Source organism: Peromyscus californicus, unplaced genomic scaffold, assembly GCF_007827085.1.
Source record: "Peromyscus californicus insignis strain IS unplaced genomic scaffold, ASM782708v3 Scaffold_6__1_contigs__length_162567912, whole genome shotgun sequence".
In the NCBI taxonomy this organism is placed as follows: Eukaryota; Metazoa; Chordata; class Mammalia; order Rodentia; family Cricetidae; genus Peromyscus; species Peromyscus californicus.
This window is the reverse complement of record NW_026294584.1, coordinates 97,644,615-97,671,550: the sequence shown is the minus strand read 5'-3', so window position 1 is coordinate 97,671,550 and position 26,936 is coordinate 97,644,615. Positions and strand designations below refer to the sequence as shown.

The 26,936-nt window shown below is 48.8% G+C and overlaps 1 protein-coding gene across 1 annotated transcript in view; it reads left to right on the top strand.

The window, feature by feature from the left end:
* Window positions 1-598: 598 nt before the first annotated feature.
* Window positions 599-26,936, top strand: part of Hk2 (hexokinase 2) — a 53,782-nt gene continuing 27,444 nt past the window's right edge. Inside the window, exons 1-2 of the mRNA XM_052721217.1 lie at window positions 599-1,106; window positions 19,348-19,510. Of these exons, the coding sequence (XP_052577177.1) occupies window positions 1,044-1,106; window positions 19,348-19,510 (226 nt within the window). The 5' untranslated portion in view covers window positions 599-1,043. The remainder of the gene's footprint in view (window positions 1,107-19,347; window positions 19,511-26,936) is intronic.

Genomic DNA, 26,936 nt, shown 5'->3' with positions numbered 1-26,936 from the left:
GGTTAGTAAAAACCCTTCTGCTATTGGTATGCCGGTTAAGAGGGGCTGACTTTTGTAAGGGCTGGCTCCCTTCGCTTCAGGGACGCAGGGATCCGCTGAGTGAGCTACAGTCAAGATGAGAATCAAGATGCTTCAGACTTGTGACAGGGCAGTGGCAGCCCCTCACATGATCCGCATATACCAGACTGTGTCCCTGTCCGCCCAGGGCGTGTGTTGGTGTTAATCACTTGTCTTTCCAGTCGCCCAACATCTCTTGGGTCCGCGATCACGCGCCCCCCACCCGAAGCCGAGCCTGACGCGGCGGTGGCTCATGCGCCCTGGAGTCCCAGGCCCTTGCCACGGAGCACACGTCCCATCCCCGGCGCAAGGGCTCCGCCCCTAGCCTCGGGCGCGCCTCTCCGACCGCCTGCTCCGGTGTCTGAGCGGCCGCGCCCGCGGGCTTTGGGCGCTGATTGGCTGTGGATCGCGGGCGGGCCGCCGGAGAGCTCACACACCCTCTTCCCGCAGCCAATGAGCGCGCGCACGTCACTGTCCGGGGCGGCCCAAAGAGCCGGCAGCCCCTCAATAAGCCACATTGTTGCACCAAACTCCAGAGCAGGAGTCCCAGGACCGCACAGTCTACGCGGCGTTACCCAGCTTGGGAGATCCAAAGGCGAGAGCATCACGCCAGTGACCCTGAGAAGTGCGATCGTCGGAGTGGAGCAGCACTGTCATTCTTACCAAGTTGAGCCTTAGTGACCCTGTGGCTGAAGTAGTGACTGGACTCTGGGCAACTATACCCATCTCCAGGAGTGAGACTTAGGCACTTTCCAGTAGTTGTGACTTAAAGGAGGAAAAAAAAAAAAAAAAGGAAACCTGTTTCTGGAGACTCGAGGGCCCCAGCTGGTGAGCCATCGTGGTTAACCTTCTTTGTGTGGCTCCTAGAGTCCTCGATCCCAGCTGGACACCCGGGCCTGGGTACAAAGCGGTCGTACAGCGTTGCGCTCCTTGGCTAGCGCTCGAGCCTCGGTTTCTCTACCCGGGCCCCGTCTCGTCGCAGCAGGATGATCGCCTCGCATATGATCGCCTGCTTATTCACCGAGCTCAACCAAAACCAAGTGCAGAAGGTAAGTCAGCACGGGCCGGGGAGGCTGGCTCGCTTTGGACCAAGTGGCGTGCTCTCGGGGAATCGGGAGCGCGTAGGGGATCTGCTTCCTCCTCCTTCGGGGCTGGGGACGTGGAACCAGTCTGAGTAGCTGGGAAAGTCCTGGGCACGAGAAGCCACGTCTGCTAGGCACCCTTGGGGCCGGGGCGCGCAATACCCACCTCCCCGCGACCCGCGCGCGCCCTCCCCACGCTTCGATTCCCCTAGTTTCTTGAGGGGCGGGTTGCCCTGCACGTAGTCAGAGACTGCTGCGCCCACGTGGGAGGAGCCCCCTTCTGCAGCCCGAGTTCCGGCAAGAGCACGTGGGGAAGAATCCAGTGTAGGGGAGGAGGCGCTGTGGCAGTGTGTGGCAGCCGGGGCCCGGCCCTCAGGCACTTAAGGACGCGTTGGAGAGGCCATCGGTTCCTCGTGGCGCCCCTTGGAGGTGGATTGGGAGAAAAAAAAAATAAAAGAAGCCACCCAGGAAGGAGCGGGAAAAGGCGCAAAGGCTGGCCCGCTGCGCCCCCTCCCCGGAACTGAACTGCCCGGAACTGAGGCTCGAAAGGGGCGCCCCCTCACAGCAGATCTTCCTGGGGACCGCCCCGCCTCTCGTCCCCGCGTCCGGCCTCTGAGTTGGGGGAGGATTTTGGATAGCATTTTCTGGTTTGCTACTAAAAGTTACACGCAGTGCACTCACCTTCCCACCCAGGATTTCCTGAGTTCTTTTGTTGTTGTTGTTTTTTTTTCCCCTCTGAAAGCGAACCTTTCATCACTCAGACCCTCCTGTGCCCACCTCACTCTGCAGTCCGGGCGAACCCGATCTCTCTGTCCGGCGCGCGGGTCATTTACATAAGAAAGAGCCTCGGGCCCTGCCTGGAGCCTCACTCCCGCAGCCTCGGGGTGGGGAGGTGGGGGTGGACCAGAGCCAGGCTCCGAGTGCTCTAACTCCCCGGAGAATTGAGTTTCTAAAATGCCCAGGATTACGGGATTGGTTCCTGTCCTGGGCCTCAGTCCAAGATTCGAGGGAGGGAAGGGTCTAGTATAGGGGGTATGTGTGTGTGTGTGTGGGTGCTGTCCAGAGGGTTGTGTTAGAGCTGTGAGCCGTTGCTCAGTTACACTCTTGAAATTTCAGTGTCTCGTGGGAACAGATTTTAGGGAAATGCCTTGACCACGTCCTAGGACGCACCCCCCCCCCCCCCCCCCATTCTCATGGTCCTGAGTGCGTAGGAGAGGATGATAGATTGCTCTTGATGTTTCCAGGGCCCTGGCAGATGAACCTCAGACCGGAGAGAGGCACCTGCTTTAGTCGAGGTTTTCTCTGTGGGTTGATAGGCTAATCTCTGCTCTTTAATTCGGGTTATTTAGAAACTTGTCTTGGAGTTGGCACGATTTTGCTGCTTCCGGTGGTCTTTTCAGTTCACGATACGACAATCTCTCGGCAATTCCTAAAACAAAGTGAAGGGAGACTCCTTAATCCTAGGGGGAGTGAATTTCCCTCCTGGACATCCGAATTCTAAATGCGAACTTTATCTCGGTGATGGGACTGTGGAAGTACAACAGAAACCCTAAGGGGCATGCCCTAGAGTCATCTGTTCCTGGGAGTGGAAATAATTGACTAGGATGTCTGGAAGTGAGTTCTAACTCCTGTCCTGTGGTTTACTCACCACAGGACCCTGAGCCTCTTGGGAGCACAAGCTGCAGGTGACTGCCCTCCCGCAGTTATGGTGCCTTGGCTGGGCACCACAGTATGAACATTTTGTTCCTTTGGGCTTTTCTTTATGCACTTAACCCCAGGACACTTGAATGTATTTTCTCTAAGTTATCAATAGAGGCAGAATCAAATCAGGTCTGTAACTTATACCAGGTGTCCATGGGATTTAGCCTCCCAGTTTAGACTCTGATCTGGCTTAGGTGTGCAAAGCTGTTTGATCCCCCTGCAATTTGGGAAGAGACACGAAGTATCTTGGGAGTGTCTCTGAGCTGAGGAAGAATGAGGAACGATGAAACTCCAGTTTGTTTAATTTTGGAGTCTTTGAGAAGTGCTTGATTTAGATTTTTAGTTTTTTGGGCTTGAGACAGGGTCTCTACAGAGTCCTGACTATAATGTGTAGCCCAACTGACTTTGAACTCACAGAGATCTGTCTGCCTCTGCCTTCCAAATGTTGGGATTAAAGGCGTGTACTGCCAGGTGGTGGTGGCACACACCTTTAATCCCAGCACTCGGGAGGCAGAGGCAGGTGGATCTTTGTGAGTTCGAGGCCAGCCTGGTCTACAGAGCGAGATCCAGGAAAGGCACAAAGCTACACAGAGAAACCCTGTCTCAAAAAACAAAACAAAAAATAAATAAATAAAGGCTGTACCACCACTACTCTGGGGCCTTGAACAAACTTCCTTCGGGCAGGCATGGCACTCACCTGTAGACCAGATTAGCCTCTTACAGAGTTTCACCTACCTCTGCCTCTGGATTAAAGGTGTGGGCCACCATGCCTGGCTTTTTTGATTAGACTTTTCTGGAACCCCTCTGAGATGATCTCCTTCTAGTCTCAGGGTTTGTGAGGTGAAGGGACTCAGCGGCTACAGCTAGCCTCTCTTAGTGTCCTAGTGACAAGGTGCAGTGTCTCCGCTCATTGTTGCTAATTGAACCTGGAATTCAACGCAGAACATCCGCTGTGAACAGCGCTCTGTTCCAAGCTCCTGGCACAGGTTAGCTCATGAATATTGAAATAACTTCCAGAGATAGGCATGGTTAGTTTGAGTGTTCCTTATGGTGTGGGCAAGGAACTGAGGTCAAGATTACGTTCAGGATCACTTGAGGTTTCTTTTGGAAGACCATCAGGATGGTTTTTGCTCTTTTTTGGTAAGGACATCTTGTTTTTGACCACACACCTGCCAGCTCTGGGAACATGTATGTTCACTTGTGGTGCTGGGAGCACTTACATACAACCAGTGGGGCAGACATGTAGCAGCCTCCCGGCTTGGTTTGAGCAATGGCCTGGGTGCCTACAGGATCTTCCCTAGGAGCCCTGGATTCCTTTTTACGGTCTGCTGTCAGCTACAACCCTGGCATTTGGTCTGTGGGTCCCTTCCAGACACCGTAAGTTTCCCAAATTCTAGTCTAGGCCCTAGACTGGCATATTTCAGGAACCTTCTATAACTCTATCCACTACCCCACATCCCAGTTTCATTTTCCTTGCAACTTTTCATTTCCCAAAGATGTAAGCCAGCAGTCCTCTGTCAGGCCGGCACTCACCAGGTCTTTCCACCCTTGTGCTCGCTGTTCAGGGCCCTGATCATGAAGTCTGGCTTTTCTCTGTGTACCTCTCCATCTGCATGCCTCCTCTTTTATGCTTTCTGTCTTCCCCCCACTCCGTCTACATCGCTGCACTGAGCGTTGGTGGCATTGGTTTAGTTACGCCCTCCAGCAAGGCTGATGGGTTTCAGTTGGGATCCTTCCTCAGGCAGGGAGAATCCTGGCTGTTCCAGTTGGTCACCACAGTTTCCGGTCCTGGATGGAGTGCTTAGAGTGAATGAGAATGAAGGGGAGCGAACTGGTGGAAGAATCAGAGAGAGGGGTGAACCCTCGGAGGAAAGGTGGACTTCAGCTCTGGACCTGAGGAAGTCGCAAGATTACCTCCATCCCCCACGGAAGCAAGGGTCTTATGTAGCCCAGGTTAGCCATGTAAGGGAGGATCACCTCATTCCTGAGCTCCCTGCCCCTACCTCCCAAGGGAAGGAATGAACAGATAACACGTAATGATGTTCAGAGCTGAACTTTCCTGGCTTCTTGAGGAGTTGACAACCCATTCAGCTGTTTTCCAAGAAGAAGCAGAGAGAGCAACACAGACCACAGAGTCTAAAAAGGTGGTCGCTAGAGTAAGATCTAATACCCCAAACGAAATACCGAAGCCAAGCACCCAGAGCTTCTGAAGACCACCTCCTGATAAGAGGGTCTGTCCCTTTATCCTGGAGTTTTGAAGTCAATTAGTTTGGTTTGTTTTTGGACACTCTGTAGTCGGTCACTGCCATTTCAAAGCATCGGGAATGGGGCATGGCAAGTCAACCGAGATTTGATTGGCTGTGTGGGTCCCCGCAGTACAGGTCACAGCAGGGCTTGCGTGGCTGGGTTGGAGGTGGTACTGTGTTAGCTACTTCCCAGCTGTGGTTGGGTTGGAGGTGGTGCTGTGTTAGCTACTTCCCAGCTGTGGTGCCTCAGACATTTGGGGCTAGAAAATTGTCTGGATGAGGGGCTATCCCATTCTATCACTTAATTTTATTTACTTTTTCCTTTTTGAGACATACTCAAGCTGGCCTCCAACTCTTTACACAGAGGATGACCTTAATTCTGATCCTCCTGCCTCTACCCATGTGCCACTGTCTTTCTTTCATGTGGTGTTGGAATCAAACTCAGGGCTTCATAGGAAAGCACTCTGCAGACTGAGCCACACCCCCTCCCCTTTTTTTTATTATTGAGACAAGGTCTTACTGTATATTTATCTTGCCTAAAACTGCTATGTAGACCAGGCTGGTCTGGAACTCATAAAAATTCACCTATCTCTGCCTCCTGGGCTCTAGAGTTAAAGGTGTGCACCACCATACCCAGCTTCCTCCCTCCCTCCCTCCCCTCCCTCCCTCCTTTCACAGTCTCTGTAGCCCAAGCTGACCTAGAAATCTTAGTGACCTTCCTGCCTCAGCCTCCCAAGTGCTGAGATTGCTGGCATGAGGCGCCGTGCATGCCCTGCTAGACCCCAGCTTTCAACAGCTTGTCACATGGGAAGTTGCGAGACCACGGCCTTCAGCAGAAGCCCCCGCCCCTCACTGAAGGGCAGGCTCACAGGGCAGGACCAACTAGAAAGCTGTGGGCTGTGCCCTCCTTCTAGGAAGGCACTGGGGGAAGATTCGTGCCCTCCTCCTCAAGAATCTCCTGCTGGCCCTGTGGGAGTTTCCTGTCAGCCTTCCACACCAGGTAGACATTTATTTGAGCTGGAGAAAAAGCCTGGTGACTTCTGCACAGGACAGAGGCAGCTGTTCTTGGTTACAAGATGGAGTCAGCTTGTGGGACTGAATCCCAGTTATCCATGAAACAAGCATTGGTAGTTTGGGCCAGTTAGGAAACAGTTTCTAACTTGCATTCTTTCTGGTTCCCTGGCGGAAGTGGCACCCTACTCAGAGGTCTTGGGTGTCTGTTGGCACACCCCAGGTTGAAGAATCTTCTCTTTGGGGGAACCCTGTGTCCGCCTTGCAGTAATTGACTTCCAGTAACTTCTTTCCCCAGGAGCGGAAGGGCAGAGGGTGCTCAGGGCAGGTGGTGAGCCTGCACTTCTGGGAACTGGCTCAGGCATCCTATCATCTGCTCCAGACTCTGGCTTCCCACTGGGGAAAACCTTGGAGGTGACTTGTATTGAGGTCACAGCACCTGGCCATGGGAGGTGTGGCTGCCCTGGATTCAGGGAGCTTCGACCCTTAGGGACCAAAGGTGACAGCCACGCCCCCATTCTTTTGGTTCACTAGATGAGATCTTCTTGAGCCACAGCAGGGCATTTTCCCTCCACATTCAGACCCTGGGCTGCTGTTGCATGTTTTCCCTCTTACTGACCCTGGGGAGTCCCAAGTTCTTCAGAGTGTAATAGTCTCTGTAGGGAACCCTGATTCCCCCTTACAGTCTTTTATTACTTTTGAGGAGGATTAAACTCAGGCTCCTGGGCAAGTTCCCGGTCACTGAACCATATCCTGTCCCCTGCTTTCTTTGTGATGTGGTGGGGAGGAAGGACATCAGGATCTCATGCTGCAGTCCGGGCTGGGCTGAAACTCACTATATAATAGCCCAGGTTAGTCCCAAACTCATGACAACGAGTTTTCAGACATTAGAGTGATGGATGTGACCCACCTTGCTCTACCCTTTGGATATCTTGAATAAGTTTTGTCTTCTTTAATTAGGACTTGGGAGTCTTGGCCGGAAGAGTAGAGAATCTCATTTTATGGGTGATCATAAATGTTTAGTGCTTCTGTCTGTAGATCTCTGGACATTCCTTCTCTAGAGGGATTTTGTGAAGCTTTTCCTCAGAACCTATCCCAGAAGTCCTAGGAGTAAGGGTACCAATTCATCCAACAACCTTCCCTCATAGTCCTTGCCTGGGTGTCCAGTATTGCTGTCCCTGGAGATATGGGGGCAGTCCGCATTGTTAAAAGCCCTTGTACTGGACTCTTCCTCTTGGCTTCTCTAATGCCTGATAAAGGAAGGTATGAAGACAGATAAAACATTTGGGGTTCAGCGAGGGCATTTGAGGCTGCCTAATTCCCCCAGTTGAGCTCTTCCTACTTATTCACGTTTTTCCTGTCTTAGTGCTTTTCATGAAGCCTGCTTGACTCACCTGTTCCTTTCCCCTGAAATTGAGACAAAGTCTCACACCGTAGCCCAGGCTGGCCTGAAACGCAGCATGTAATTCATGCTGGCATCAAACTTGCAGCAATCCTCCTGTCCCATCCTTCCTCCGGATACCTGGGATGTTGTATGTGTGAGCCATCTGTGCTGGCTTTCCTATAAAGATCTTAAAGGTAAACATCTCTTGTACTTAGTAGGAGCTGGTATCTCAGACCACCCTCTAGCTGTGTGGCAGAGGAGGTACTGTTAGGTCATTCAGGTAAGGATACCAGGTCAGTGCTTTGCCCAAGGGCAAGGCAGAATTCAAACCCAGGCAGGTAGCCTCATTTCAGAGCCCATGCACTTAACCCTCAGCACAGAGCAGCCTGGGACAACTGGAGATGGTAGACTGTTTTATTGGGTTATGAGTCAGGTGTCAGTTGGAAAGGGACCTTAGGAATGATGTCATCCAAGCCCTTTTACGGTAAAGAAACCAGCTGTGGTGTCCTAGAAGACTGGTCCAAGCTCTCCCAGGAGCCCCGAATCTGGAGTTAGTTTCCGGATCACTATCTGGTTTCCTTAAATGTCATCCTTGGGTGTGGGTTCCTTTAGAACAAAGTCTGATTTACTTTGTGGGCTGTCTGTGGGACTTTATAACTTATTGCCCTAACTGGGCCACCTTTGCAAGTAAAAGTAGGCACTGTGAATAGTCTTGCCACTTCCACAGGTGTCAGCCGAGGTGGCCTTGGGCATATGGGCATGTTAGGGTGTCTTGCCTGTGATGGGCGTGGTCTTGGGTTGGGTGGGAGTTCTGTACTATGGAGCATAGAGACAGACCCAGAGAGATTTGATTCAGCAGGTGGACAGTGGCTGGAGAAAGAATGAGTAGATGCTACTGTGGGTCGGGAGGCTGCAAGGCAGATTGTGGTCCCCTGGCCTGGGGCTGCCTAGAGAGGGCTAAGGGACCTAGGGAATGGAGCATAATAGGCAGGACAGGCAGATGAGCATGGAGGAAATGGTGTCAGCATCCCATAGTGAGAGTAGTGGCCTGAAAAGCAGGGTCAGGCACGAGCACCTGCCAGTCTGGAGTAGCTAGCTCTCTGTATTCCTGTTGTCATAGCCCCGTGTTGGTAACCATAGCCAAGTACCAACTCATCTTGAGTACTGATGGCATCACAAATATGCCAAAGACTTAGTTGGTGCTTGTGGTCTTCTGGGTCGAGTGAGAATGGGAGGGACAGATGTCTAGTCAGCCTGCAACTGAGATGTCTGCACATTCATGTTTATTGCAACAACTACGCATAAGAGCCAATTTATTGTCATCCTCGATGTCTATCAACAGATGGATGGCTAAAGAAAATGTGGTATATACACATGAAATCTTATTCTGCTACTAAAAGAAATGAAATATGTCTGTGCAGGAAAATGAATGGAACTGGAGATCATGTGACTTGAAATACACCAGACTCAGAAAGATAAATGTCACATTCTCTCATAAGCAGAATCAAGATTAAAAGAAAAAAAAGTGAAGCTGGGTGGTGGCGTGCACACCTTTAATCTCAGCACTAGGCAGAGGCAGGTGGATCTCTGAGTTCAAGGCCAGCCTGGTCTACAGACAGCCAGGGATACACAGGGATACACAGGACAGCCAAGGATACACAGAGAAACTGTCTTGAAAAACCAAACCAAACCAAAATAAAACAACAGCAAAAGTATAAATAAAGTTTGTAAATATTTATGAACAGGAAGGGGACCAGCAAGAAGAGGGATGGGCAAGAAAGGGGATGGGGGTTGAATATAAACAAAAGACATGATGTTTCTATATGGAGATGTCTCTATCATTTCTTTTATATATATATATTTTAGATTATAATAGTAAATCATTTCCCCCTTCAATTTTCTCCCTCCAACCCCTTTTGTATCTCCCCTTACTTTCTTTCAAATTCATGGCTTTCCCATTGTTTCATATATTTGTATATGCATGTGTATATAAGTGTGTGTGTGTGTGTGTGTGTGTGTGTGTGTGTGTGTGTGTGTGAGTGTGTGTGTTCAGGGCTGACCACTTGGTACTGGATAACCATTTGGTGTGCTCTTCCTCAGGGAAGATGGTATCTCCCACTTGAAGCATTCCTTAGTTTCTGTAGTTCTAGGGTTGAGGCCTCTTAAGATTTCCCTCTAGCCCATCATTTTTTACAACGATTGAATATACACTAATTTAAAATTTTGTTTGTTTTGTTTTGAGACAGGATTTCTCTGTGTAACAGTCCTGGCACTTGGGTGACCAGGGCACTGGGGTTGCCTGGGCTATCATCTCAAAAACATAAGCAATGCAAACTAGGAACAGAAAGTGGTTATAATCCTGTATTTTATAATAGCAAGGGAAACTGCTGTTGTCTGCCCTCACCTTCGGTTTGTAAGTATTTCTTGGCATATCTGCCTCTTGCTGTGGACTGAGCCTCTTGCTGGCAGAGTGCTGTCTCCTTTACCCTTTACCCTGGTGTCTTCTGTGCCCAGCCCTGGCACACTCAATCTGGTGCTCAGTCAGTTCATGGGCAAATGGACCAAACTAGTGTCACATATACCTGGGACCTGTTACTTGTACTACCGCCTCCCTCCGGGATGGAATAACTAAACTGGGAGCTGGAAGGCCCAGACTGGGTATCCCCAATGCCCATCTCCTGGCCGCTGGCAAGGGCTGCCTCCTGGGGTGTCTCATTCCATGTGGCTGAGAGTGAGAACTGGCCGAACAGGAAGGCCCGTGATTCACCACAGTGCAGCAGGATCTTGGAGGAGTGGCCTACATGCTTCTTACTCTTCCACATTCACCACACTGCCTCGGGCTTATGACCATGCCTTGCATCAGCTGGAGTCTCCCCAAGATGGCAGGGCCGGCCCAGCAAAGAGCCTCCTCTCCCATATGAAGAAAGCACTCAGCAGATCTGTTATTTTCCATCAACTGGGTCCAGAAAGCAGAGGGTCGCAGCTTATTCCCTGCGTCTTCTTCCCTGGCTCATCTTCCCTTCCTCCTTTAGGAGACACCTGGTCTTCCCTTGACAGCTTCGCAGCGTAAATTTGCTGCTCTCTGCTCAGCCTTGGCCTTGCCGGGAGGAGTCTGAGAGCATTATAATTAATGAGGGCACGGATAGCATTTGTTTGCCAGCTTTCCCAGGCTGGACACACCTGTGCCCCAGGTTGGGGTGCCCAGTGAACCGACCACCTGATGTTATGGGCCCTTGCCAGGGATTAGGCTTGTGGTCTGGGGAGGCTTCTCCAAGCCTTGGTTTCCTTGTCAAAGGCTGGTGGTAAAACATTGGCAAAGGAATAATGCAAATATATATTATAATATATATTATATATAATAATGCATATATATATATATATATATATATATATATATATGAAATTCTTTTGAAATTGTGCTGCAAGCCTGTGTCAGCATATGGTCATTGGAAGGCAGTGTGTGGCTAGGTTTAAAGTAGGGTGTCCTCTCAGCTGCCCTCTTGATCTCTCTGATCTCCTGGGTGCTTTGACTGTGCAGAGTAGGTAGGCTAAGGACAAGTTCTTGATGTCTGCCTTTTCTTTCTCCTGCTTCCTTATATAGGGTCTTTCTATGTAGCCCAGGCTAGCCTGGTACTTGAATGCTCCCTAAGCCTTCCGAGTGCTGGGATTACAGATGCAGGCCATATAAAATAATATCGCTGATCATAATAATGTATATAGCAAGTACATGTTTTAAATTTTAGTTATGTTTATCTGTTGTGTATGTGTGTGTGTTTGTGTGCTGTGGTGGATGTGTGAAAGTCAGAGGACAACTTGTGCCATATAAGTTCCTGGGATCATACCCTGGTCATTAGTCTTGGCAGCAAGCTCCTTTACCTACTAAGCCATCTTACAGGCCTGGTGTATTTTAAATGATTTTTGTACTACTGGGGATCAAACCCAGGGCCTCGTGAGTGACTGGGATTACGGGCCTGTGCCATCGGGTCCAGGCTTCCTAACTTTCTAAATTGAACTAGGATGCACATAAGAAACTAAATACCTACAAGATAACACCGCCACTCATCCTGTATCACCAGAGACACCCTCATCTTCTGGCATCAGTTCCCCATCTCTCACCCTGAAGGGCTATCATTGTCTTGACTTTAAAAAAATCTTTTTAAGGCAAGCTTCTCACTGTAGCCCAGGCTTGCCTAAGCCAGGGATGGCTTTGAACTCTCCTGATCCTCATGCCTCCACCTATTACTGAGGGCATTACAGGCATGCATCCCTGAACCTGGAACTGTCATGACTTGTATCCACATAGACCTGCTTTTGGATTCGTGTGAAGGGACTCCCTGGGTGGGTTGTTCCCACTGTGCCTGCTTCTTTCCACTACCGATCATCTCGTGAGGCACATCTGTGTCCCTGTAGATGGTGGGTGGCCAGTGGCATGTTCTCATGCTGTGTGATATTGCCCCACGTTCCTTTGTGGTTGATTTCAAACAAGAAAGACCAAGTCACCTGCAGAAGGCAAGGCCCTTTCTAGCTGTCCTCTGGGAGGCCAGGCTGAGTGGAGGCCTGAGACAGTTTGACATAGTTGTTTCTTCAGGACAAGAACCTAAGTGTTAAGAAAGTTGAAGCTCGCCGGGCAGTGGTGGCGCACGCCTTTAATCCCAGCACTCTGGAGGCAGAGCCAGGTGGATCTCTGTGAGTTCGAGGCCAGCCTGGGCTACCAAGTGAGTTCCAGGAAAGGCGGAAAGCTACACAGAGAAACCCTGTCTCAAAAAAACAAAAAAACAAAAACCAAAAAACAAAAAACTTGCAACGTGGCTTTCCTTCCCACAATCCCTCGCGTCCATCCTGTACAACTTGGGCCCTGCAGAATGGCTCCCCACAAAGAAGGGTGGCGAGAAGAAGAAGGACCCTTCTGCCATCAACAAGGTGGTGACCCGAATACACCATCAACATTCACAAGCGCATCCATGGAGTGGGCTTCAAGAAGCGTGCCCGCCCCTAGGGCACTCAAAGAAATCTGGAAATTTGCCATGAAGGGGATGGGGACTCCAGGTGTGCACATTGATACCAAGCTTAATAAAGCCGTCTGGGCCAAAGGAAGAAGGAATGTTCCATACAGGATCCGTGTACGTTTGTCCAGAAAATGTAATGAGAATGAGGACTCACCAAACAAGATCTACACATTGGTAACTTCCGTACCTGTTCTAAAATCTGCAGTCAATGTGGATGAGAACTAAGCTGCTGAGTGTCAAAGTTGGAGAACTACCTTCAAAAAAATAAATTAATAATTAATTAAATTAAAAAAAAAAAGAAGTTGAAGCTCAGTCATTTGGTTTTGGAAGAGGCTTTTGCTAGGTTGCCCAGACTGACATTGAACTCATTTTCTCGTCAAACAGGCAGGCCCTGAACTCAAAACTAATAGTCGGATTGGTTAGTGTTCCTAAAGGAACACTGGAGAGAACCTTCTAAACATTAATAGAAACATCCAGAGACTGGAGCCAGGAGGTCAGCCGCTGTGTCTCTGGCTCCCATGTTGAAACTGATGCAGTCACATTTCCATCATGTTTCTCCCAGGAGGGTGTTTCTTACAGAAATGACTGATCTTTGGTTGTCCATGTATTAAATGTTCCATCCGCTTCCTGAAACGATTTGATGATGATTTAGGTCAACTTTGGTAGCAGGATTTCTTGACAAGGCATTAACAGGAGCTGTGAGCGCAGGTCTTTGTCCTTCCCGACAATCAAGGCAAAAGGACAGGGCTCTTCTGGAATCAGGATTTTCATCTCATTGGCCTGAGCAGGAAGAATGGGGAATCTGGCACCCAAATGTCCTGACACCAAATCCTGTACGGGACTGTCTGGCCAAGGGAGGACCAGCCAACAACACGGCTGCTTTAAAATGTTCCAGTGAGTGGGGTGGTGGTGGCACACGCCTTTAATCCCAGCACTCGGGAGGCAGAGGCAGGTAGATCTGTGAATTCTAGCCCACCCTTGTCTACAGAGCAAGTTCCAGGACAGGCTCCCAAGCTGTGCAGTGAAACCCTGTCTTGCAAAGCCAAAATAAAATTTAAATAAAATAAAATAAAAATAGTTTTAGGACAGGCGTGGCGGTGCACATCTTTAATCCTAGCACTCAGGAGGCAGAGGTAGGGGGATCTCTGTGAGTTCAAGGCCAGTCTGGTCTACAGAGTGAGCTCCAGAGAAACTTTGTCTTGAAGGGGGAAAAAAAGGCTCCAGGGCTTTTGGTGTTTCTTGTCTCAAGATTTGCTTTTCCTTCCTTCCTTCCTTCCTTCCTTCCTTCCTTCCTTCCTTCCTTCCTTCCTTCCTTCCTTCCTTTCTCTCTGTCTCTGGCTCTCTCCCTTCCTTCTTCCTCTCTCTCTTTTCCTTTTTTCTATTTTCTTTCTTTCTTTCTTTTTTTTTTTTTTTTTTTAGACAGGTTTCTCTGTGTATCCCTGGCCATCCTGGAACTTGCTCTGTAGACCAGGCTGGCCTCGAACTCAAGAGACTCTTTGCCTCCCCATTGCTTGGATCAAAGGTGTGGGCCACCACGGCCTGGCAGGGTTTGCTTTTCTTTAGCGCTTGCCCTGTCTCCACCTCCGACTCTGGAGGAAGAGTCACTTCAGACTGGCGCTGTGGGAGAAATGAAACTGACCCAGATTGCCCAATGAGGAAGTTCTAATCTTCAGCATCGCTGAGGCTATCGGCTAGAAGTGCTATCTCACACGCCCTTGCCTTGGGTAGCCTGGCAGCCTCTTCCCCGAGCCCAGCCAGCTCTGCCTGCCTGGGACTTGTTTTCTGCCTCCCATTCAGAGAGAGAGACGGAAAGGGAAGGACCCCCTCCCTTCCCCAAAACACACTCCCACAGGTCAGGAACTACCAACACAGAAAGAGAAGAGGACTGTCTGGGAAGTGAGTCCCGCTTTGTTAAACCTTGAGTGTGGTTAACTGGGGTTGAGGATTGTCCTTGGCCCTCTGTGGGTGCCCGTTGGTAGAGAGAATTCTAGAAGAGGAAGGGGAAGGAAGAAGGGGGAAAGCGGGAGAGCTTTATGCTTGGTACCTCAATTCTGTCTTGACTGGGGGACTCTTCATCCCATTTTATAGTGAAGATGCTGTCACACTTCTCCAGCGTTGCCAACCCGTGTGTGTGATGCAGCTAGGATCCACATACTGATTTTCCTTGTGCCGAGGCCCTCGGTTCAGTGAAAATGGGCCTGAATGGTTCCGCTTTGCTGGTCCCAGCTACTTAAATCTCTTCCCAGAAAGTGTGGGCTTTGTCTCTCCACGTCCCAGAAGCCTGGATCAATCAACACTGGATGATTTCACCCCTGGCGCAATGTCCCAGCTTCTGCTTTTCTCTTTCTTGTGCATCTCTGCACATGTATGTATGTATGTATGTATGTATGTATGTATGTATGTATGTACTTATGTACGCATGTGTGTGGAGGTCATAGGATGGTCTTGGGTGTTGCTTTTTCACAGCAATCCATTTTTAAATGTTTTTCTTTGAGACAGTCAGCCTCTCACTGGTTTGGGACTTGCCAATTAGGCTGGGCTGGATTCTGTCTGTGAATGTCTGCTCTCCTTGTGAATGTCTGCGCGCACCTTGTGCATGTCTGGTGCATGGGAGCCCAGAAGAGGGCACTCGATCCTCTGGGACTGGAGTTGCAGGCAGTTGTGAATTACCGTGTGTGTGCTGGAAATTGAATCCCGGTCCTCTGGAAGATACTCTTAACTATCTCTCTAGCCCCCTGGCTTTTTAAAATATGGGTTCTTGGGGTGGAATTCAGGTCCTCGTGTTTTGCAAGGCAACGTCGCTAGCTGAGTTATCTTTTCCCCCCTTCCCCCCCATTGCCTGCTCTTTTTTAAGGCAAATTCTCACTCTATAGTGCAGGCTGGCCTAGAACTTTCTCTGTAGCTGGGGCTAGCTTCCAGCTTGCTGCGATCTTCCTGTTTTACCCTCCCAAGTGAAAATGACTGGCCTAAAGCCTCACTGACTGCAAGAACCTGGCCAACTGTGATCGCGTTATTGACACTGTGGAAACCTGCTCCATAGAGGGTGAGGCTATCAGATGCCTCAACCCTAGAAGCGTCCATTTGGTCAGCCTGGAATGGATACTTAGAGCCTAGGCCAGCCTCTAACTTTCAGTGTTGCCAAGGATGACCTGGAACTCTTGTTCCTCCTGCCTACACCTCCCAAGTGCTGGGATCACAGGCCTGCACTTAGGACTTATTATTATTATTATAATTATATTATTATTATTATTAATTTTTTCAGATGATACATTTTGGTCATGTCTTTTTGCCTTCCTCAACAACTCCCAGATTCTCCCCAACTCTCTACCTACCCAACTTGTTCTCTCTCTATCCCCAAAACAAAATCAGAACAGACACAAAACCAATAGGACAAAATAAACACTCAACCTAAAACAATAGCTTCACAAATCCTGAAAAAGCTTCTGCAAGTGCCTCATGATCCTGGATTGCAGCCAAGTTGGGGAACTTTTATCACAAGTGGCCGTCTGGAGACCACACAGAATTTATCAGAGATGATTTAGCTGTGATTGAAGACAGGGCTCCTAAACTCGAGCTGAGGGAAGTAGCCCCAGGATGGAAAGCACCCAGCCTGAAGTCGGAGGACTCGGGAAATGCAGTGATCAAACGTAGATGTTTGTGTTGGTCACCCTAGGGTTCCCCTTTCTGAGAGGGCTTGTTCTGGCTGGTCAATGTCCCACGGTTGTGTGTTAAAGTAAGATCTAGACCCCCCCACTCCCACCCCCCACCCTGGGGCTCTTCCATGACTCCAGGCATGTGTTCCTGACCCTCTAGGGGACAAATGGAAGGATTCTGGAAACTGCATTCTCTTCTGGTGGCTGCACCTGTTTCCCACTCCCGTTACCCTTGGTTGCCATTCATTCGGTGCGTAGCAGCCACCAAGGAATGAATGGGCACCAGTGGCATGTTTAGGAAGCTGTGGCATTCGGATCTGTAACATAGACCTGTAGAAGTTCTTTCAAAGACAATGGTGATCAGGTCAGGTGGGGCCTTAGGTTAGTAAGCAAGCCTGGAAATGTTTACCCACTGCTATGGCCACATAGCCGTTATCATTTTTATCTGCTACTGAAAGGTGATTATAATCTCCTGAGCAAAGGGTAACAGGCCTGGAATAAAGGGCAGCCTTTTAACTCTGTTCTTGGAGCTAAGAATGAGAACAATTAGCAATTAGAACCTCGAAGATGGGGCTGGGGATAGCTCAGTTGGTAAAGTACTTACTTGGCAAGCAGGAGGATCTGAGTTCTATCCCCAAATGCATGGTGCCCTACACACACACACACACACACACACACACACACACACACACACACACCACATACCACACACACACCACACACATACCACATGTACTGTACACACACATACACACACACCACACATACACAGTCACAGTCACACAAAATAAAAAACTCAGGCATTTTGAAGATAAGCCAAGAGATTGCTGTGGAATTTGCTCTCTTGTAGACATAACTTCACATTTAGGAAGCAGCAGGGGGACCCATCACGAGGCAGTGCAGGATCTGCTCTGTCTGCCATGTGGAATTTCCTCTACCTCCTTGGCAAATGAAGAGGGAGTGTCTGGAAGATGTCTGAGTCTCTCCTCTCTCTGGAAATAGTGAAGTAGGGACTCTAATTCTGCCGCGTTTCACATTGGTGACAATGCCCAGAGAAGGACCGACTGCCCTGTGTGGCCGAGTCCTTGGGTTATGCACTCTTGATATTCTCTCCCTTCTGGGAAGTTAGCCTCTAGGCAACCCCTCATCACAAGAGTAAATCGCTAGTGTGCTCCAGCATACCGCCTCCTAGTTATGGTGTTCAGTAAGTTAGGTTGGGTTTATCAGGGTGTAACTCATTTGGAAGACCAGGAGAATTATTTCCAAATTATGGGTTAGGTATGGGGCAAGAAAAAGCTCAAGTCCTTAGGATCGCTCGGAGGCCTGAATGTTATCTTCAGGAGGGCCAGTGCAAGCTCTGGAGAGAGGTCTTCAGGGCTGGCAAGAGATGGTGGGATGCACATGTAATCTCAGGGTCCTCAATGCAGTGGAGGACAGCTTGGACTTCCTCCACAGAATGTACGAAGAACAGAGACATGCTCTATGATTAGGAAGTGGGCAGAGGCTAGCTTATGTGGGGCTTAGGACGTTTGATGGCTGTCTTAGTCATGGTTCTGTTGCCGTGAAGAGACAGCATGACCAAGGAAACTCTTACAAAAGGAAGCATTTAACTGGGGGCTTGTTTACAATAATTTCAGAGGCTTAGTCCATTATCATTATGGTGGCAATCAGATAGGCATGGTGTTGGAGCAGTAGCTGAGAGCTACATTCTGATGAGAGGGGTACGGAACAGAGGGTGAGACAGAGGAGAGACACTGGACCTGGTGTGGACTCTTGAAGCCTCAGCTTACCCTCAGTGACAGATTTCCTCCAACAAGACCTCACCCACCCCAACCATGCTATGCTTCATAATCCTTCTGATCCTTTGAAAGGGTGCCACTCCTGGTGACTAAGCATTCCAACCTATGACCCTATGGGGGCCATTCTTGTCTCAACAACCACCACAGTGGGAAACCCCTAACGGATATTAAACATATTAAACATAGAAACAGCAGAATCTAGGTGGGGTTTGGGAAACTGATGGGCGAGTTAAAAATGGAACTGGGGATTGTGTAAAACCAGGGAGGAGGTGATGGCTGCTAGCCCTGGGGTGAGGGGTGATCGGATGGAGAGGACTGGCCATGTGTGAGATCAGTTTGGGCAGGGAGGCTGCTAGCCTCTGCTACAGGATGCTATTGTTTTAATTTAATTTACTTGAAAATAACTCTTTTCTTTCCCAGATGTCTTCCCCTGGTTCTCTATCCTCTAGAAATTAAGCTGTTTTATTTTTGTTCTGTTTTATTTTTTTCGGTTTGTTTTTATGAGTCTCATGTTGACTTTGTGTATCAGGATGATTTTGAACTGATCCTAGTACCTCTGCCTCTGAAGTGTTAGAATTTGGGAATGCACCAGGCCCGGTAGGTTTTGTTGGGTTGCCTTGTTTCTTGCAGTGTTGGGGCTCAGCTAGAAGAGTCTTTATGTGGTGATATATTGTGTACCCTAATAAAATTTACCTGAAGACCAGAGAACAGAACAAACCACAACCAGACAGTTGGCACACACCTTTAATCCTAGCACTCAGTAGGCAGAGATTCATCTGGATCTCTGTGAGTTCAAAGCCACCTTGGACTACATGAGATTGACTCAGTCTAGGAGAGAAAACAGCCAGGCAGTGGTGGCACACACACCTTTAATCCCAGTACTGGGAAGCACACCTATCTTTAATCCCAGGAAGTGATGGCTGGGTGGAGAAAGGTATACAAGGTGCGAGGAGACAGGAACTAAAGGCTTTTCAGCAGAAGCGTCCCTTTCAGCTAGAAGCTTTTTCAGGCTGAGGAGTTGGTGAGGTAAGAGGTGGTGGCTGTGTTCCTTTGTCTCTCTGATCCTTCAGCATTTACCCCATATTCTGGCTCCGGGTTTTTTTTTTTTTTTTATTATAAGACCATTTAGCAATTCCTGTTACACTTTTACATTCTAGGAAGTGCTGCACCACAGGTCTTTAGCTGGAACTCAACCGCCAGCTCAAGAAGGAAAAAACACAGGTTTTCACTGTGTTGCTCAGATTGCCTTGGAACTGCGATCCTCCTCTCTAGCCTCAGGCTCCTGAATGCTTGCGTTACAAGCCTGACTAAGTTTTTTTTTTTTCTTTTGAAAGGCTGAGTAATAGTTCATGACATGCGTCTATACTGTAGTTCATTTAACCCATTGATACCTATTGTCTCCCCTCAGGTTGACCAATATCTGTACCACATGCGTCTCTCAGATGAGACCCTTCTGGAGATTTCTCGGCGGTTCCGGAAGGAGATGGAGAAAGGACTAGGAGCCACCACGCACCCTACTGCGGCTGTGAAGATGCTGCCCACCTTCGTGAGGTCAACTCCGGATGGGACAGGTACCGTGGGTGTTCGTGTCTGCGTGTGCGTGACTGCGCCACGGATCCCCGCACTGAGAGTCCACTTCCTGTTGGCTTTGTTCAGGGACACAGAGAACCGGTCTCAGTCAAAGGCCCTTGCTTTCACCCTGAGAAGTCAACGCAGGCCCATCGATGCTAACACTGGGAGGGAAGGCTGTGGGAGGGGATGGCCGCCTGACTGCTTGGACAGCCAGGGTCAGAACTCTTTGTCAGCCCTCCCAGGGTGCTGCTGACAGCCACTTGCCTTCTGCGCATGTGCTGAGCAAGGCTTCTTGGCTCAGTTTGGTTTTCCCCAGTCCCACATAGAGCACAGGGACGGTGGTTACACATGACAACCATAAGTTGATGGGCACAGCGGTAGGCCGTAGAAACCGCTCTTTGGCCAGCCTGGATGTACCTAGTGCCACTCACAGTGTTTAGATTGTTTTATGAGCTCCATCAAAGAGTCCTATGAGTTCAAGTAAACTGGGGGGAAAAATGGGAAGAGCCATTTTATATATCCCAGTATTATTTCTTAAAAATATTTGTTTTATTTTTATGTGTATGAGTGCTTTGCCTGCATGGATATCTGTATACTCCATGTGTGTCTGCCCACACAGAGGCCAGAAGAGGGCATCGGTGCCCCTGGAACTGGATTTACAGATGGTGGGGTGCTGCCATGTGGGTGCTGGGGCTAGAATCCAGGTCCCGGAAGAGCAGCCAGTGCCCTTAACGGCTGAGGCACCTCTCCAGGCCCTAGGACGGAAATAAGCTGTTGAGCTTTGTTTACTCTCCTGTTTGGATAAGCTCTCTTAGGATGCCACTAAGTGAGAGGTTTTTATTATACTGGTGGAGATTGACTTTGGAAAGAGACTGTTATTTGACTTTCTGGGGAGAAGCGAGCAAACATCCATCCACCCAGATAGGCACCGGCACAGACCAAACAAATCGTCTCACCAAAATCCAGCCCGGTGCCCAAACGAGCTTATTGGGGTCACTTACAGGAGCATGGGTGACTCAGAGACAGCCGCACACCAGTAAAGCCTACCCAGCATGGTGACCCCTTAGGAAAGCTGTATCCCTACAGCTCCCTGCCCAACTTAGAGGCAGCTCTGAGGTCTCCTTCCCACAGCATTTGCTACTGTCTGTATAGCCTTAGGGGAGGGGCCTTTTGTATTTGGGGCTTCGAGTCTTACCAACCTCCCTCCAGGAGAGAGCCTTCCAATTTTAAAGGAAATAGCCATACAACAGATGGGTGAGGGCTGGATCCCAGAAGGCCTTGCACGTGGGTCTGAAACATAGTTTTCCTTCTGTGGATATGGTGGAGATGATGGAAGTTTCTGAGGGGTGTGAACAGAATCTACGTGCCCATGTTAGTTCATCAGCACAGGTTGGGGTGTCTGGGAGACATAGTCATGGCCCTGGGGGTGGGGTGGTTGCGGGGAGGGGGGGTGTTGTGATGGACAAGGGAGAGAAGATTCAAAGCGAAAGCCAGGAGGTTGAACCTCCACAGTGCTTTTGGTGGTAGCATCCCTGAGGCAGAGGTGGCAGAGCTTGTTTATTTGTCACGGGAACCATCTGTGTTCTAGACCAGCACTTTTGAGGTCCATGAAGGCTGGGGGTGCTAGTGTGAGCTCTTTATCTAGGAACCAGGGGAGAGAGCCCAAGAACCTGAGGCGTAGGAGACAACTCTAAGAAGCCAGCCAGTGGCCAGTCCGCTTTGAGTTCCACAGGATATGCAGGGTTCAGGCTGTGGAAGGCTGGTCTGTGTTGGGACCTGACTTTGGATCACTATGTGTCCTTGAGGAACACCTTTTGAGGATCTGGTTTAACAGGATTTTGTACAATTCCTAAAAGAAGTTTATTTGAAACCTGTGACCCAGCCTGGCCCCAGCACCGAGCACGTGTTCTTGTTCAGGGTCATTGTTTGAATGTGTGTGTTTTCCAGGCCTTCAAAGAGCCCCTAGAAGTAGGAACGGGGGAGGTTGGGAGTTCTTCTGCTGTGCCCTCTAGATTAGTATGTTTACCATTCCTCTGTCACATTCTGACTGGAAATGTTTCCATGTGACATTCTGATAAATGTATTGATAAAATAAATTTATCATTCTGATAAATGAAGGACAGCCTGGATTTCACTAAGAAAGCACCTAAAATGTTGAAGTCCATGTTATGAGCTAGGGACTAATCCTGAGCATCTACATGTGTTAATTAATTTTTCTAAAGATTTATTTATTTTTGTGTGTATGAGCGTTTTGCTTGCATACCTGTATGCCATGTGCATGCTAGGTGCTCTTGGAGATCAGAAGAGGGCATTGGGCCCCCTGGAGCTGGAGTTACAGACTGAGCGAGCATGTGGGCACTGGGAATTGGACCTGCATCCTCTTAACAGCAGTAAGTGCTCGCGATTAATTGCTGAGCCACCTCTCCAGCACCAATTATCTACTTAAACAAAAATTCTACAGGGTTACGTTTGTTTTCATTTATCTGTTTTTCTGTTTATTTATTGCGTGTGTCTGTGGGCACTTGAGTGAATACGGAGAACAACTTGCTGAAGTTGGTCCTCCCTTCCACCATCTGGGTCCTGGGGATGGGACTTAGGTTGTCAGCCTTGGCAACAAGTACCTTTCTTTCTACCTTTGGAACCATCTCGCCAGACCCTACACGAGATTTTTATCCTCCTTTTTAGAATGTGAGGTGTGGATAGTCAAATCATTTGCCTAAGTTCACACCACTGATGATAGGCTGAGCCACGAGTCAAACATGAACATGCCAAAGTTACCCGGTGTGTGAGTGTGAGCATGTGAGTGCCTGGGTCTGTGTGTGCAGCAAGTGCTCAACTCAGAAGCTTTTGAAATGAGGTTGCGGTGCTGTTTGTAATGCCACCATGGTGAAAATGTATCTTTGCCTGAAGGAATACTGTCCAACACCTTACGTAAATGATCATACTTAAGTACAAGTCTCACAACATGATGAGTTGCCAGAAGTCACATAACCCCCTAGTTGTTGGATACAAATAAAACTCAAGTCCCTCAGAGCATCCTTGTACTAGGTACAGCCACATCCATCCTGAAGTCATTGAGACAGAAACTGGACTGTGTACCAGAAAACAGATAGTCCTGTGATAAGGCACTCTCAGGGTCTTGATGGTAGGTACTTTACAGAACAGGAAAGTTGATTTACAGAGAATAGTCCCATAGCAAGCAGGTGGTGGCGCTGGGATTTCCACTCAGCCAACTCGGAGCCCAGGCCCAGCCCTGAAGCATACCACCAATGGCATGCTTTAGTCTCCATGTACCTCCCACATGCCTAGCACAATGTCTTCATTCTTCTTTGGGGAGGCTCTAGTTCAGTTTGATCTACAAAGTCCTCTCCAAGGTTCAGTCATCTGTGAGGCAGTGGTGTGCCAAGCCCCCGAGTCCTGCCTTTGAAGAGTGAAAATTGTCCTCAGGGAGACAAAGCTGACGCAGATGAGACAATTAGAGAGTGATACTGGACCATATAATGTGAGCAGGAGGTGCGATAAAGGGAGACCGGCTTGGTGATAGGTTGTGTGGAAGCTGCTGAAGCCTCTTATCTTGGTTGCTGTGTATTGTACCAACATCCGTGCAGTGGAGGCCTGGTTCAACAGCGAGCGCACAGCAAGTTAATAAGTGGGTTTATGGGGGTGCCAACAATCTAAGCAAAGATTGTACCGATAGCCTCTGTATTATGGGTGGTATTTACATATGCTGGGCACTGGTTCAAACACCTGGTCATTTGTTGTATTGACTTTTGTTGTGTTTTAGATAGGGCCACATATAGCCCATATATAGCAGTCTCCAGGGGCCACTGGTGTTAACTACTGTAGGACAGGTAGGGGGTGGGTCCCTTTAATTTGCTATAAGGCCAGTTCAGAAACTGAATGTAGAAGTCTACTTGTGTACTGAGTGAGTGACCTTGGAAGTGCATGGCTATATCTTCTGACATGGGTAGCCAGGAAGGGTCCTGTGTGGGATCCTAATGTGATCCAGCTCCACCACTGAAAGTCCCATTGCCTGTCTACACTGGGTAATCCAGTACAGGAGCCTGTCCCCTTTATCTGGCCCAAGAACCCAGACTCCCACTGCTGCTTGGTTGGGCTATCATGCAGCACTCTAGTCTTCCTTGTCTCTAGGCCTATCCCCTGCAGTGCTACTCACACTCAAACCTTGTGAAAACATAGTCTGACCTGTTTGGGAACAAGAGTCTCTGACAATGACATTTGCGCAATACTAGTAGCCCCAATGCATGAGCTGTACGCTGTAGCTGACATGACATATTTTGGCATATAAAGTTATGCCAGACCTGCGTCTGACATGCTGACACCTAACCATGCCACGAACTTTACGTGTGCTGACCCATTTTCTCCATCTGGCAGCTTCAGACTAAGTCTGGTTGCCTGTGCCTGAAAGGTATCCTTGTGTGAGCGGAAACGATCGGTCTTATGCCATTACCACTTCTTCTCCTGGTTGGGTTGCAGTCAGAGGCTGGGTTGCATGCAGTCAGAGCAATTGTGGAGCTTTGAGGTGCTGTCTTCAATGCCCACTGTTGAAGCAACTAATGGCGGGGAAATATTTGATCACAGATTCATGATGGATTCAGTTTTTTTGCTTTTTCCACTGTGTGACCCACTTCACAGGCACAAGGGCCGGGCAATGGTTAAGAGCCGCAGTTTGCTCTAGCATGGGACACTATGATTGATTTTCTCTCTCTCTTTCTCTTTCTCTCTCAATTTCATTTTTGTGTTTATTTTTTAAGAGCAAGTAGCCCTGGCTGGCCTAGAATATGTTATGTAGATCAGGCTAGTCTCGAATGCACAGAGATCTGTCTCTGCCTCTCGAGTGCTGGGATTAAAGGTCCCTTCTATTTATTTTTAATTATATATGTGTTTAGTGTGTTTGAGCACATGAGTGCAGTGCCCTGGGAGGCCACAAGAGGGCGTTAAATTGCCTGGAGCTGAAGTTAAAGTAATTGTGTACAGGTGCTGGGAACCAAACTCAAGTCTCTTGGAAGAGCAGTACATGCCCTTAACCACTGAACCATCTCTGTAACCCCAGGTTGCTTTTTTTTGTTTGTTTGATTTTTTTTTTTTTTTTTTTTTGAGACAGGGTCTCTGTAGCTTTGGTCCCTGTCCTGGATCTCGCTCTATAGACCAGACTGGCCTCGAACTCAGAGATCCGCCTGGCTTTGCCTCCCGAGTGCTGGGATTAAAGGAGTACACCACCACTGCCTGGCTCAAAATAAGTTTTTTTTTTTTAAATTATAATTTATTTACTTTTATTTTATGTGCACTGGTATTTTGCCTGCATGTATGTCTGTGTGAAGGTATCAGATCTTGGAGTTACAGTTTGTGAGCTGCCATGTGGGACTGGGAATTGAACCCAGGTCCTCTGGGAGAACAGCCAGTGCTCTTAACCACTGAGCCATCTATCTCTCCAGTCCCTCAAAATAAGTTTTAACCATACACTTTATATACAAATAACTGTTTAATAAAGTGAAAAGTAGAAAACGTAAAGATGTTGCCTTCCCATTAGTGATGTATCAAAACGATTGTCCATCGCTTCATATTAGTGACAAAGTGAAGAGAAGAGTCTTTTTAGAGCTCTACCACTGAGCTAAATCCCCAACCCCGAGGAGAGTCTTTAAACAGGCTCTTGAAGTGGGTGGGGTCCAATACTAAACTGGGGGCCTGAGTGATCACCACCTTTTTTGACTCTTAAAGTAGTGATCTTCAGCTAGGTATGATGGCTCACACTTGTAATCACAGCACGCTGGGGCTTGAGGGGAAGGGTCTCAAGCAGGAGGACTGTTATGACTTTGAGGCCATCCTGGCTACAGAGTGAGGCCTCGTATTACAGGCCAGTGAGACGGCTCCATAGGTAAAGGCAGCAAAGCTCAACAACCTGAGTTCGATTCCCGGGGCCGGCATGGTGGAAGGAGAAGACAAGACAGACTCCCACAAGTTGTCCTCTAAGGCCACATCCACACAACATAAAATAAATGTAAAACAACCAAAACAAACATTTCTTGAAATGACCCCACCTCTATTTCTGGAGAAGGCACCTCAGTTCTAAATTTAATTGAATGAAATTGTATAGTGCAAAAACCCACAGAAGAAGCAGAAACAGTGAGAAGAAATAAAACTGGAGATGAGGTTCAGGAGGTGAGCTACTATCCCTAACCCTTGCTACAGACAGACCTTGCCACCTTCCAGCATGCCTAGAACCACGGGAACTGTGTGGGATACCCCTTGTTTAGAAGGGGCTCCCAGAATCCATTTCTAAGTAGCCTGCTTAATCACCTGCTTTGGGGGCTTAGGAGCCATGCTCCAGCCCCAACCCTGACCCAGAGCACTGCAGCTTCTAAACACAAGGCCAATCGCCTTTTTATTGGAAGGCACTCTTAAAGACGCTCTGGCTGGGCCTACTGTGCTGAGCTCCTGATGGGAGAAGCAGGTGGCGATCTATTTTAATTAGTGGCAAGTACCTAATGGTTGAAAATAGACCCTGTTGGAACATTCAACTGGCCCCTGTCCCTCAACCTTAAAAACAAAACAAAATAAGAACCCAGATGTCATCGGGTACCAGATCACCTGGCGGAAGTTTTTGAACAAACAACCCCGGAGTGATGAATTGCTCAAATTAATTACCTCAGGTGACATTGACTACCCATTTCAGATGGCTAGCCAACTGCCGTTTCAGTGCCCCGTCTCTCCCTGTGACAGGTGAGTTCCCAGGAGAAGTTGGAACCCTTTATCTCACTGGCCTTATGTATCTGATAAGAGTCAAACTGAAAGTGGGCTGCTGGTTGTGCAGGATGGGAAGTGAGTCAGCAAATGGCCCGAGGGAGCAGCTTCACCCTTCTCCCGTTGGGCAATTTGATGTGGAGGGTGACACCCGCCGCCCCTCTGTCACCAGTACCTGAGCTATGGACAGAACTATTTTCTGATTTCTTTTTTTATGTATAATTTTTTTGTGTGTGGGGGGGTGTTTTTAAATGAAGAGCATCTTCCTTAGAGAGACCTGAAGTGTCCTGTGAGGTGGATACAGAGGTTTGGTATGATACAAGAGAGTACCGGTTTATTTCGTGCATGGACACACAGCCCACATCGGCAAGCTCCAGCAGGTTCTGCTGTAGGGAGGGCCAGCCACTCTTCCTCACTTGCCTTCATTCCTCCACTCCAGGGCTGAGCTGCGTTTCCTGGTAGAGACGACGGTGTCTTTGCTTTTCTTTCTCACTACTCTATGGCTTCCAGGAATGAGAGTCACGAGAGAGGAGGGTGTGGTCCTGAAGGATGGGCACGGGCTTTGGAGTCGGAAGCCTTGGCATCCAAGCCCAGCTCTCTTTCACCCCTTTGTGACCTTAACCAAATGACTCACCTTTAGAGGCATCACTTCCTGACACCCAG